This window comes from Fusarium poae, chromosome 4 (genome assembly GCF_019609905.1).
Source record: "Fusarium poae strain DAOMC 252244 chromosome 4, whole genome shotgun sequence".
NCBI classification, from domain to species: domain Eukaryota; kingdom Fungi; phylum Ascomycota; class Sordariomycetes; order Hypocreales; family Nectriaceae; genus Fusarium; species Fusarium poae.
In genome coordinates this window covers 1,580,797-1,592,500 of record NC_058402.1, presented here as the reverse complement: position 1 = coordinate 1,592,500, position 11,704 = coordinate 1,580,797, and the positions used below count along the sequence as shown (strand labels likewise).

Here is an 11,704-nt window from a genome sequence, read left to right as displayed (position 1 = left end):
CTCCTTACATGTCCGCAGAGGCAGTAGCACCAGTGATAATCTCGACCAGCTCTCCGGTAATGACAGCCTGTCGGGTACGGTTGAAAAGAATCTGGTACTTGCTGATCATCTCACCAGCGTTCTTGGAGGCGTTCTGCGGGAATTATCAGCAATGGTCAAGATGATCGGGTTTTCATTTATACTCACATCCATAGCGTTTCGTCGGGCAGACTGCTCACAGGCGTGACCCTCAGCAAGGGCCCAGTAGAGAGAGTTGGCAAGACCGTACTCGCGGAGGTTGCCAAGAACCTCGTCGTCAACCTCGAAGGCGGAGAAGTTGGCTAAATTTTGAGAATTAGAGATTATCTCAACAAGATCATATCTGGTACAACTCACGGGACTGCTGGATAGCCTCCTCGGAAAATGCCTCAATCAGAGCAGGCTCGTAGGTCTGAGCATTGACGAAGCTGTTGTACAGGATCTGGACATCGGTGTACTCAGTGGGGAGCTGGATGACCTGGTCGGCGATAGCCTGAGCGTCGGCAAAGGTGGGAACACCCTTGCCGATACCAGCGAAGGTGAGCTGGATAGCCTTGGGGTTGGTTCGGGAGAGCTGAGCCTTGGCCTTCTCACCAACGAGGACGAGGTCGAAGGTCTCGCCATTGGCGTAGAGTCGGCGGATGTATCGGGACAGACCAGAGTGAATACCACCGCAAAGACCCTTGTCGGAAGAGCAGACAATGATGAGCTTCTTCTTGTCCTCGGTCTCGACAGCCTTGGTCTCAGCAGACTCGTAAACCTCGTTGGAGGTTTGTCCGTAGGTGCGGGAGTCGTTCATGGCGCGCTGAGCTCGGTTGAGCTTGGTGGAGGCGACAATCTTCATGGTGTTTGTGATCTTCTCGATGTTTCGGATGGACTTGAGACGGTCCTCGATCTCACGGAGAGTCGCATAGGTAGCAGCGGTGCTGGGGACGGCAGTGGCCCTGGAAGCGCGAAAAAGGACGTCATCAGCATTTTCCTTCTCTTTTTTTTCGGTGATTGTGTTTTTTGATAATTATTGGCTATTCCCCTCGGAGCACATAGTTGCATCTTGAAACAGTATTTCGATCGGGTAGTGGGCGTATGGTTTGTTGTCGTTATGGCCGAGCGTCGGAGCTCATCTCATCCGGCGAACAAATTCTTGAAGTTCCCGACGCCCGGAAGAGCCACTAAGATACTCCAAAGGGGAGGGATGTGAGGAGAAACTTACCGAGCGTTAGCTGCAACAGCAGCTCGGAGAGCTGGTCTGGCGGCTCGCGACAACATCTTGACTGAGGATTAGGGACGTAGAGAAAGAGCCTCTGCCAACGGTGGCCCAATTGATCGTGGTATACGGATCAATTGATAGAGATGGGGTCGTGTAAGGTCGGAATGAGGTGTATAGGTTGCTGCGGACTAAAGTGTTCAGGTTTGCTCTTCGCTATTTTCCCGGGTAAATTAGGTAGCCGACCGGAACTTCTAGGCGCTTGACATTCACCCACTGTAAGCTGCTCGTCTGCCAACTTTCTTCAGCCACGTGACTCAGGTGGCAGTTCCACTTTTGCTGCATGTATGACTAAGGCAAAAAAAGCTCTTTGGCCCGGTTTTCATCCTCTCGCAGCCATTCCCCCTTCATCCAATCACACCTCAAAGTTCTCTTTCTAGCCCCATCGCTGAGTCGCTGCAACTGCTGCGCTACCAAGGCCTGAACCACTGAGAGTAAGCCCTGCAGTGCCCACCTCACTGCGCTGTGCCTGTCTGCCACTGCCTTGCCTGGGTCCTGCAGCTAGGCCTCTCTCGCCTCGCCTTCCCCCGTCGCCGGGTCCGGGTCATTTGTCTTGGCTTAAAGAAACAAGCACACGCTGCTCTCTCGACTTATTCCTCCCAATCCCATTGCTGCTGATTTTCTTCTCCCAGCTTTTTGCGAACCCGTCAAAATACACCCTCATCTCCTACACAAGGCGTTGAGGGGATCTTTTCCTCGCGCTTTCTCTTCCGCTATCTCGGTTTTCCATCGTCTACAAAGAGCTACTCTTCCTTCTCCTACGCTTTCACTTTTTAGATCCCAGTCCCTGACCTCATCGCACGTTGGTAGGCGGACAGCCGCAGAACGGATACTCGCTTTCAACCACACAACCATGAGCTCCTCCGACGACGATCGCCCTCTTTCGAAGGCTAATGGCCATCGACGTAAGTCACGCTCTATTTCCCAATTCCTTGCTACATTAGTGGTGCATTTTCGCGATCATGGATGCCATCACGTAGGCGTTCAAAACAAAGTTTCTCCCAATCAACTAGCTGCCTCTGCCACCATGTCGCATACTTTTGCTATTCCTTATTCTCGATCTAACAGAAAACCTTCTTATAGTCTCAGCGGCAAAGATCTCACGCGCCGAGGACAATGCCATGGCTCAGCCAGTTCCAAAGGAAGCCGCCAAAATGGCCGGCCTCTCAGTTCGCAACGGTCCCCTGGAAGACACGATGGACATTGATGAGCCAGCTGCCAATGGTACAACGAAACGCAAATCACGCAATTCCATCACCAAGGTCAACTACAAGGACGATGAGTCAAGCGACGAAGGTGCTCCAATGGTCAGTATTTCATGATACGAGAAAAACCTTGCTGTGGGGCCAGCTTATGCTGACCATGATGTTGCAGGCCAAACGCCAGAAGAAACAGACAAATAAGATTGCTGAATCCGATTCCGATGACGAGCCCATCATGAAGGCACGGGGAAAGAAGCTTCCACCGTCTTACAAGGAAACCGCGCTTCCCGAGTCCTCAGACGACGACGACGAGCCTCTTGGTGTGAAGCTCGCGCAGAAGAAGGCCAACATTGAGAAGAAGGCCGAGAAGGAAGCTAAAGCGATTCGATCCAAGGAGCGAGCCAAGAAGCCTACACCCAAGAAGGCTATCAAGGATGAATCTGACGACGACGTGCCCCTTGCGAGATCCACTGCGACCAAGCGACAAACAAACGGAACCACTGCGAAGCGCAAGTCAAATGGCGTTAAGAAGGAAGAATCAGACTCTGATGCTCCCATTTCAAAGAAGGCCAAACCTGCTGCTACCAAGAAGGGTGCAAAGGCAGAGTCCAAGAAGGCAAGTGAGAGTGATGGTGAAGAAGAATTTGAGTGGTGGAACGCGCCCAAGAAGGAAGACGATTCTATCAAATGGACAACTCTGGAGCATAATGGTGTTCTGTTCCCACCTGACTACGAGCCATTGCCCAAGAACGTCAAGATGCTCTATGACGGACAGCCGGTTACTCTTGCGCCTGAGGTCGAAGAGGTTGCCACTTTCTGGGTTGCTATGATGACACCCGCGTCGATCCATCATCTCGAGAACCCAGTTTTCCGAAAGAACTTCTTCGACGACTTCAAGGTATACTGCGACAAGTACGGTGTAACAGATGCTCAGGGAAAGAAAGTCGCTGTCAAGTCACTTGATAAGTGCAACTTTGACAAGATCAACGATTACTGGACCAAGAGGGTGGAGCAGAACAAGACCAAGAACATGACCAAGGAAGAGAAAGAGGCTGCCAAGGCTAAGAAGGACGCCCTCGAGGCCCCTTTTACCCATTGTACATGGGACGGCAGAAAGGAGAAGGTTGGCAACTTCAGAGTCGAACCTCCAAGTCTATTCCGCGGTCGTGGTGAACATCCCAAGACTGGCAAAGTCAAGCAACGTGTTCAACCGGAGCAGATTACCATCAACATTGGCAAGGGCGCTAAGATTCCAGAGCCTCCCAAGGGCCATCAGTGGAAGGCGGTGCAGCACGATCAAAAGGCAACTTGGCTAGCCATGTGGCAAGAGAACATCAACCAAAACTACAAGTATGTCATGCTTGGAGCAGACAGTGCTATCAAAGGTCAAAGTGATTTCAAGAAGTTCGAGAAGGCTCGAGAGCTCAAGAAGTACATTGACAAGATCCGCAAGGACTATACCAAAGAGCTCAAGAGTGAGATTATGGCTGATCGACAGCGAGCCACCGCCATGTATTTCATCGACAAACTGGCTCTCCGAGCTGGAAATGAGAAGGATACAGAAAACGAGGCCGATACAGTAGGCTGCTGCTCTCTCAAGTATGAGCATGTCACACTTGAACCTCCCAACAAAGTCACATTTGATTTCCTTGGAAAAGATAGTATTCCCTACAGAGAGACTGCTGTTGTAGATGCCCAGGTTTTCAAGAACCTGAAGCTCTTCAAAAAGGCACCCAAGACAACGGGAGATGATCTTTTTGACCGTCTCACTGTAAGTTGCTTATACATCTCAAGCAAGCTATCGACTAACACAATTACAGACCTCTCAACTCAACAAGCATTTGACCAGCTACATGAAGGGACTAACTGCCAAGGTTTTCCGTACCTACAACGCTTCCTTCACAATGTCGACTCTGCTCAATAAACTTGGTAGCGACCCTCGCTCTCGCGGGACGGCTGCCGAGAAGGTAAAGCTGTACAACGATTGCAACCGTGAAGTTGCTATTCTGTGTAACCACAAGCGAACCGTTGGCGCCTCTCACGAGCAACAAATGGCCAAGCTAGGCGACAGGGTAAGTTCGACGCGCATTAGTTTGATACTGCAGTGTACTGACTATTTTTTTTTTTTTTTTCAGATTAAAGGCCTCCGATACCAGCAATGGCGTACCAAGATGATGATACTCGACATTGACTCGAGCTACAAGAAGAAGAAGGGCGCTGCCTGGTTCGGGAAGGATGAGGAGCTGAACGATGAGTGGATCAAGGAGCACCAGCAGTTCTTGCTCGAGGAGCAGCGCACAAAGATCCAGAAGAAGTTTGAGAAGGACAACGAAAAGCGCAAGGCCGACAAGGAGAAGCCACTGCCTGAGAAGGAGCTCAAGGAGCGACTTCAGGCTGTGAAGGAAATGGAAGCCAAGTTCAAGAAGGAGAACAAGACCAAGAAAGTTGAGGCTGAAGGCCGAGGCGCTACGGTTGACAAGTTCCTGAAGGCTGTGGACAAGTTTGATGAGCGCATCAAGACGCTTGAGCTCCAGGCCCAGGATCGTGATGGTAACAAGGAGGTAGCTCTCGGCACCTCCAAGATCGTGAGTCTTTCTGAACACCCAATCAATTGACTGCGTTGCGGCTTACTAACCATGGATAACAGAACTACATTGATCCTCGTCTTACTGTCGTCTTCTCCAAGAAGTTCGATGTTCCAATCGAAAAGTTCTTCTCCAAGACGCTTCGGGACAAGTTCCGATGGGCGATCAAGTCTGTTGAGGACGAAGACGATTGGACCTTCTAAATCATTGTGAGAAGGGTTGGCGTACAAAAAGAGAAAAGCGGGTGGCTTTCGGATTCTTTGCTTTTACTTTACTAATTTGCTATTTTCTGGAACGTTTGTAAGAATACTCAATCAGTGCTTTCAATATGAGCAAAGAGGAAGAAGGAGGTGTAACGTCGATTATGGGCTCATAAATAGAGGCGCAAGCTCGTCATGCATATGCGTGCTTACGAAGGAGGGTGAAACGGACAGGGCGACGGACTACTTGGCGCCGAGATGGGTTATCTGGAGCATCTGGGTACAGGAGATTTGGGCGGCAGATGCTGCATTTCTTAGATGCATATATAGAAACACTACACGTGTACCAGGGGATTGAGCTAATGCTGAGGTTCGTTCGGTACGCCTTTCAGCAGAAGGATACGTCAGCTCGGCTCTGGGGGAAAATTCAATTGCTATATATGCATTTTATGTGTTGTTGCCGGTGATATATATAGGTAACAGCAGTGAATACAAATTGGTGAAACAACGAATTCAGCGAGTCACACAGTTACTGGTTGATTGTACAAAGGTATTATTCTATCTATAGTTGAAATCTATATAATTCATGCATCCTCTTTGTTGCCCGAGTCCATTACGCCGTCGCTAAAAGCAAAATTAGAAATTCAAAAATCCACGCGAGTGTAAATGCTATATGCCAATAATGTGCAGCAACGCCAACCAACCGTATCATGCAAATCAGGTATCACATCCAATCCTGACAATGTCCTTGAGACTTTGTACGTCTATGTCTTGCCAATGTACAGGGGCTCTGCCCTTTGTAATATCTCCAATCATCCATCATATACAGTGAAATCGAAGAGGAGATTCTTTTTTAGATGAGCCTTCCGGCAAAAGCCATGATGCCAGCGAAGAAGGGGATAACAGCGATAAAGCTGTGGAAGGGCTGAGGGGAGCTCATGGCGCTGTTCTCAGCGGGAATGATCTTTCCTTCGGCGTTGAGGCGCCATCCTTCAGGGATCGCACCGCCAGAAGGACGAGAGCCAGTCCAAGGCCATCCAGTCTGTGTAGCTGTGGCGGGACTTCCATCCTCTCCGATACCTCCAATAGGGACGTTATCGTTCTGCGTGGCAACAGTTCCCTGGGCAGTAGCAGTGACGGTCATGGCATCGCCGTTCTCATTGCCATTGACCGCGCCGCCGATAGCTTCGATGGATTGCCATGAGCCAGATGTGTCCTTGTACTTGTACTCGTCGCCGGTAGAGTAGTCTGTGATGATGACGCTCTTGACCTTCATGGTGAAGGGCCCCTTGGAATAGTCCGTCGGTCCACGAGCCCATTTGACGGTTCCAGGAGGGTTCGTGTTGGGATCACCACCAGCCCAAGCTCCAAACTTGACTTGCATTGGGGTCTGAGGGTATTGGTTGTCGGGTGCATCTCCAGAGTTGAGAGTGCGGACGACGGTGCCGCCAACCATCCAGACAATGCGGTCCTTGTTCCAATCAATAGTATACGTGGTCCATTCACCTTGTGTGTTGGTGACATCGTGGAACTCGCCACGGTTGTATGAGGTAGTCTGGCCCTTTCCAAAGTAGTTGGACTGGATCTCGTCGTTGTCGGAACCAAGCCACTCAATGTCGATCTCGTCAAGCACGTCGGACTGGAGAACGAGCGATGAGACTATACCAGCGCCTGGAGCAGCCTTCATTGTAATCTCGACACGGCCAAACATGATGTAGAAGAGGGAAGCGAGCTGAGGCGCATCGTTGGCGCGGGCGACAGTGAAAGAGACACCCTCGTCGTCGTACTTTGGGGATCCGGAGGCTGCGAAAGAGTTTACTGCGCCTTTGGAGAAGTCGATGTCGATGCTCATGCCCAGCGCATCATCATTGGGACAGGTGTCTATGGAGAAGCTGTCAGTATGCGACGGGGTCGATGTATAGTGTGGTATTGGACTTACTGCTATGTAGGGGATTGCATGAACTCCATGTTTGGGCTGAGACAGAGCTAAGGAGCAGCGCAGTAGCTGCGAATGAGGATTTGGATGGCCATCTCATGATGGGCTATATGTGATGCGGTGTGATATGATATGTAGGTACAGTGGTAATGGGAGTGGGAGTAGATGGATAGTCGTCGATACACGCAAGCAGTAGTGGTGTGATTTACTTATATCCGAGTATTTGTTATAGACTCGACTCGACTATACTCGACTATACTCGACTTGACGGTGTGAGGTAGCAGTAACACGAAAAGCGGTGACTCGAGTCTTAAAGTGGTTGCATGAGGAGAGGAGAGGGGAAAAAAGAGGATTTGTACTGTAGGAGGGAAAAGCAGAATAAAACGGTGAAAAATGAATTAATACCCAAGACTCGACACGTCACGTCACAACCACGCTCCGTCACCGTCTAAACGTTGGCCGGTTTTCCGGTTTTTCTCGTTAATTTTCTTGGGCTTGCCGCGTAATGAATTAATTGGTTCCCCATTAAGTTTTTCCTCTTCCAAGTAACTTGGCGCCCCAAGAATTAACTACTAAGGAAATTGAGGGGAGGTTGGGGATGCTTTTCTTGGTTACGAGTCCGTGTGGTTGGAGGTTGGTAACTACGGTAATCCGGGTGGCTGGAGGCTTAGTCTAGTCTAGTCAGGTACGGATAGTGAAAGACAATAAAAACTAGACGATTACAATCACAATTGCAATTGAGTATCGATAGAGAGACTATGGGAAATCTAAAATATTGACACAATCTAACATGGGTATTACCTATTCACCGTAACATTTTCAAGGTAGCAGTATCCATCGATAACAACACAATGCCTTGTTTTCACCGCTCCCATAGAGGGGTCTGTTCTATCATGTCGAGTTTTATTGTCAGCCGATCTAACCGGCCACGGCCCGTGTGGGGCCGTTTATCTGCTTCGGCACCCCGATGCCGGCCGAGTAGCCGTTGATTACCCTATACCACGAGGCAGAATGAATAACCATGGTTCTGTGACTAGATATTCTATCCATACATAGGTCCATCACGAACCACAAGTCTTCAATATTACTAGTGCTAGCATTCTATTCACTATTGATTGTAGCTCGGTTGTTTTGTATACGTTTCCAAGGATATCCAAGGTAAATTGCGAGTTGATCAGAGCATTCTCATCGATATCAATACTTGTCTGCTCAAACCACCATCAACATCACGGCAGCGCATATCAGTTTCGCCCAGCTACAGTCTCTATCACATAACGTCTATAGGATTACACATGCTATCTAGTATTATCAGTCATCTCCAACCAATTACCTTCATACAGTTGTCAAATATTATCAAGTGTTGAGACTCATCCAGACTAGTCGTGGCATGAATCTCGATCTTCGTAATGGTATGCAACAGAAACCATCCCTTACTCGAGATCTATATGCACGTCACTTAATCAAGATCGATCAAAGATCAATCTGTGTGTGCCAGACTGGTATGTTAGGGCTGGATCTACTGGTTCTAAGACATATCTCTCAAACACTCACCCTTGCATAGCTCTCTATGTAAGACTCTGGCCTTTTGCAAGTCTCAACACAGACACTTACACGTGTATTTAGACCATGTCTGACATCAACCCTTGCCTTAAAAGGAAGAAAAAAGGTCTAACGTCAGATTCGTAACCCTCCATGCCATCATCTATACGATTACTGGAATGGAGACAAATCACTCATGTGTGACAGATGAGTGTACCCTATACCGACCACAATTGCGATTGGAGACATACAATACTCGGCGGCAGGCAAATAAGCAAGAAACAACTACGTAATTGCAAGAAGGGATTAAAAATACGAAAAGAAGGAATACATAACAAAAAGAAATGGAGCAATAAAGGAAAGAAAAAAAAAAAAGTGATCGCTCAAAGCCGAGGACAAATACCCGTCAGACTAAAAAAAGAAGCAACGAATATGCAGGTGAGAGTTAAGAAAAGACGTGTACCAAAAGAAGAAAAACTCCATTGCAGCGCCACTCCCCAAAAAGCATTCAAGGGCTGATAGATGATCAATTCCAAGTATCAGACTAAGATTCTGTAGGTATATGCAGTCTATTATGCGTCTGCTATGGAGCACATGACAGCAACAAACTAACTTTTTGCCCTCGCATTGGACTCGGTCTTGTCAGGTAAATGCAAATGCAGATGCAGACGCAGATGCAGGCCCCAAATCTGATTCACGACGTGTCGGTCAGACACAGACATTGACAATGCATCCAATCGGCATCTGCGAAGTCGCCGCGAAACCTTTGGAAAACTCTATCGTTGATCCCTCACAGGCTTGGTCCATCCATTAGCAAAGAGAGGCGACAAACCGTCGGTCTGCAGGCATAACTTCGGCCGGCTGCCGTGCCTCGACACAGCAGGGCGATGAGGCCATTCGGGACTCTTTGCTTCCTCTACCGCCTATTCAACAATAGTAGCATTAACGGTCGATTCTCCACCCTGTCTCTTCCTCTTCCTCTCATTGTCCAAAGTTCTCGAACCCCCAGATACATGTCCTAACCCCACAAAGTCCTACTCTCTGACATAGTAGGTGGAACTGCAAACACAGAACCGCTTGGCTGAGTATCACAGTGTATCCTATCCGACAACTCAACAGCCGAGTTCCTCCGTAAAAATAGGCTGATGGGTATGTAATATGTGAACGGACAATTTGCTGTCCGCATAAACACCCCCTCTCATCTGAGGACAACTATACTGCTCTGACTTGAACCTTTGACGTCAAACACGGACATAGTGCAACGTGTTTCAGATAACTATCCACTGGGATACCTCAAACGTCTCTCTTCGTATACTTTCTGATTGGATCGATCGTTTCATCTTCAGCTGAGCATATAAAAAAAGCTGCATATCGGATGAAAGGTCTAAGCCTCGTGTCTTGTGTCACCTTGCGTTACGTTGCTTGTTCCTAGCGACTGGCAGCCACTAGACAGTCTGGTAACCCAACACCTCACGTTCAGGTATGAAAAGCGTTTGGTGCATCAGTCCGTCTTCACTCCAGCCATTCAGTAAGCTCCTGCTTGAATAGGACATGATACGTCGTCTTCACAATCCTTCGTTGCCTCTCACATTCTCGCCCAATCAGACGAGGCATGTAGATTGCATAGCCATGGAACGGGACGACTGGCCCGCATAGGCATGGGCATGTGTAGGTAGATAGGTCGAATGTAATAAATCATAACACATTTATTTTCATGATATATTATCAAGCTGATTGTGACAACACTTGGTCAATTGAGCAAAAAAGAAAACAAGGCCGAAAAGGGTTAGAGGAGGGAAGAGACGACAAAAACATGATTCAGAGAAAAGAAGAGCAAAAGCAAAACTCGATGCATATTCAAAAGAGGCAAGACGATAATGACAACAACCTGTTGTTGGTGTGTCAAGTAAAGTCAGGCCTAACAAGACCAGACCAGACCAGATCTGATCAGATCAAGATCTAACAGGCAAACAAACACCGCTTATTTTCTGATTGCTTGCTTGCTTGCCGGCTCTGCAAATCAAATCAAAGGTAAGCCATAACTGAATGCTACATTAATTAGTTACTGACAAACGGTGAACGGGTGGGTTCGATGGTAACCTAATGGCGAGTCACAATTAGATAGACTCTTATGCCGAGATGACACACCGTCTATCTGTTGCTTCCCGTTCTATTAATTATCATCAAATCTACCTAGTCCATGTTTGCTCTCAGACTTTGCGGACCGCGCCTCGCCTCGCATCGCATGGGCGGGCTGGTCCGGAGCTGCCGTACATACTATGTAGTACCCATCAACAGGCAAGAAGAGACAAGCGATGATGGAGATGGCGAGGATAAAGTCGTTACCGCATGTACGTAACAAAGCCGAGGCAAGTCAGGTCGTCTGTGACCGCCTGCAAGTCATCATGCCATTCTGATGAACTGCTCGGGTTTCGCCAGAATGGTTCGAATTACACCGTCGTACTGAGCATCCGCTTCGTCTCCAAGAGCCTGGCACAATTGCTCCCAAAAGCCCCATACGTACCCGTAGACCAGTACCAGTACTGGGTATGGCATGAACGCATAGACGCATAAGACAGCGAGCAGGGGTGGCTCGGGACGGTAAGCATCCTATCAACCCCGTACCTGAGACATTGTATACTGTACTGTGTGTGCGGTGTCGAGTTGAAGAAAACTTTGCAATCAAGAGTCTCTTTTCACTTTTCTCGTGCTCACGGACCATACCGGCCGTGGTAGCGAAAGCATCAACCCTTGAGCGTGGAACCGACTGGCAAGATAATTTCTTTTTTCCTTCCAATCGCCGGTAGTTATCACATGGAGCTTAATACCGAAAGAACTGCTCTGACATTCCTTGTTCATCGCTTCTGCATCCTGCTGCTACCGCAACCCAAGTTTGGGGTTGCAGCTGTAGCTGTAGCTGGAGCTGTAAGTGTCATGTGTCATGTGTAGGATCTTCTGGC

General features: G+C 48.6%; 4 protein-coding genes across 4 annotated transcripts; 1 reads left to right on the top strand and 3 right to left on the bottom strand.

Annotated features, from left to right (window-relative positions):
* Positions 1-4: 4 nt before the first annotated feature.
* Positions 5-1,284, bottom strand: FPOAC1_010620 (uncharacterized protein; the record flags this gene model as incomplete). The annotated part of the gene is made up of 4 exons (XM_044855009.1): positions 5-133; positions 187-320; positions 376-962; positions 1,229-1,284. The coding sequence occupies 4 exons, from the start codon at positions 1,282-1,284 to the stop codon at positions 5-7; spliced, it is 906 nt and encodes a 301-aa protein (XP_044702322.1).
* An 851-nt stretch (positions 1,285-2,135) lies between these two features.
* FPOAC1_010619 (uncharacterized protein) lies at positions 2,136-5,272 on the top strand (the record flags this gene model as incomplete). Its single annotated transcript, XM_044855008.1, has 6 exons — positions 2,136-2,187; positions 2,366-2,589; positions 2,657-4,255; positions 4,305-4,556; positions 4,620-5,069; positions 5,132-5,272. The coding sequence occupies 6 exons, from the start codon at positions 2,136-2,138 to the stop codon at positions 5,270-5,272; spliced, it is 2,718 nt and encodes a 905-aa protein (XP_044702321.1).
* Positions 5,273-6,122: 850 nt separating this feature from the next.
* On the bottom strand, positions 6,123-7,305 carry FPOAC1_010618 (uncharacterized protein; the record flags this gene model as incomplete). The annotated part of the gene is made up of 2 exons (XM_044855007.1): positions 6,123-7,150; positions 7,209-7,305. 2 exons carry the CDS (start codon positions 7,303-7,305, stop codon positions 6,123-6,125), a joined length of 1,125 nt encoding a protein of 374 aa, XP_044702320.1.
* Positions 7,306-11,147: 3,842 nt separating this feature from the next.
* FPOAC1_010617 (uncharacterized protein) lies at positions 11,148-11,378 on the bottom strand (the record flags this gene model as incomplete). The annotated part of the gene is made up of 2 exons (XM_044855006.1): positions 11,148-11,336; positions 11,370-11,378. 2 exons carry the CDS (start codon positions 11,376-11,378, stop codon positions 11,148-11,150), a joined length of 198 nt encoding a protein of 65 aa, XP_044702319.1.
* Between the last annotated feature and the right edge of the window lie 326 nt (positions 11,379-11,704).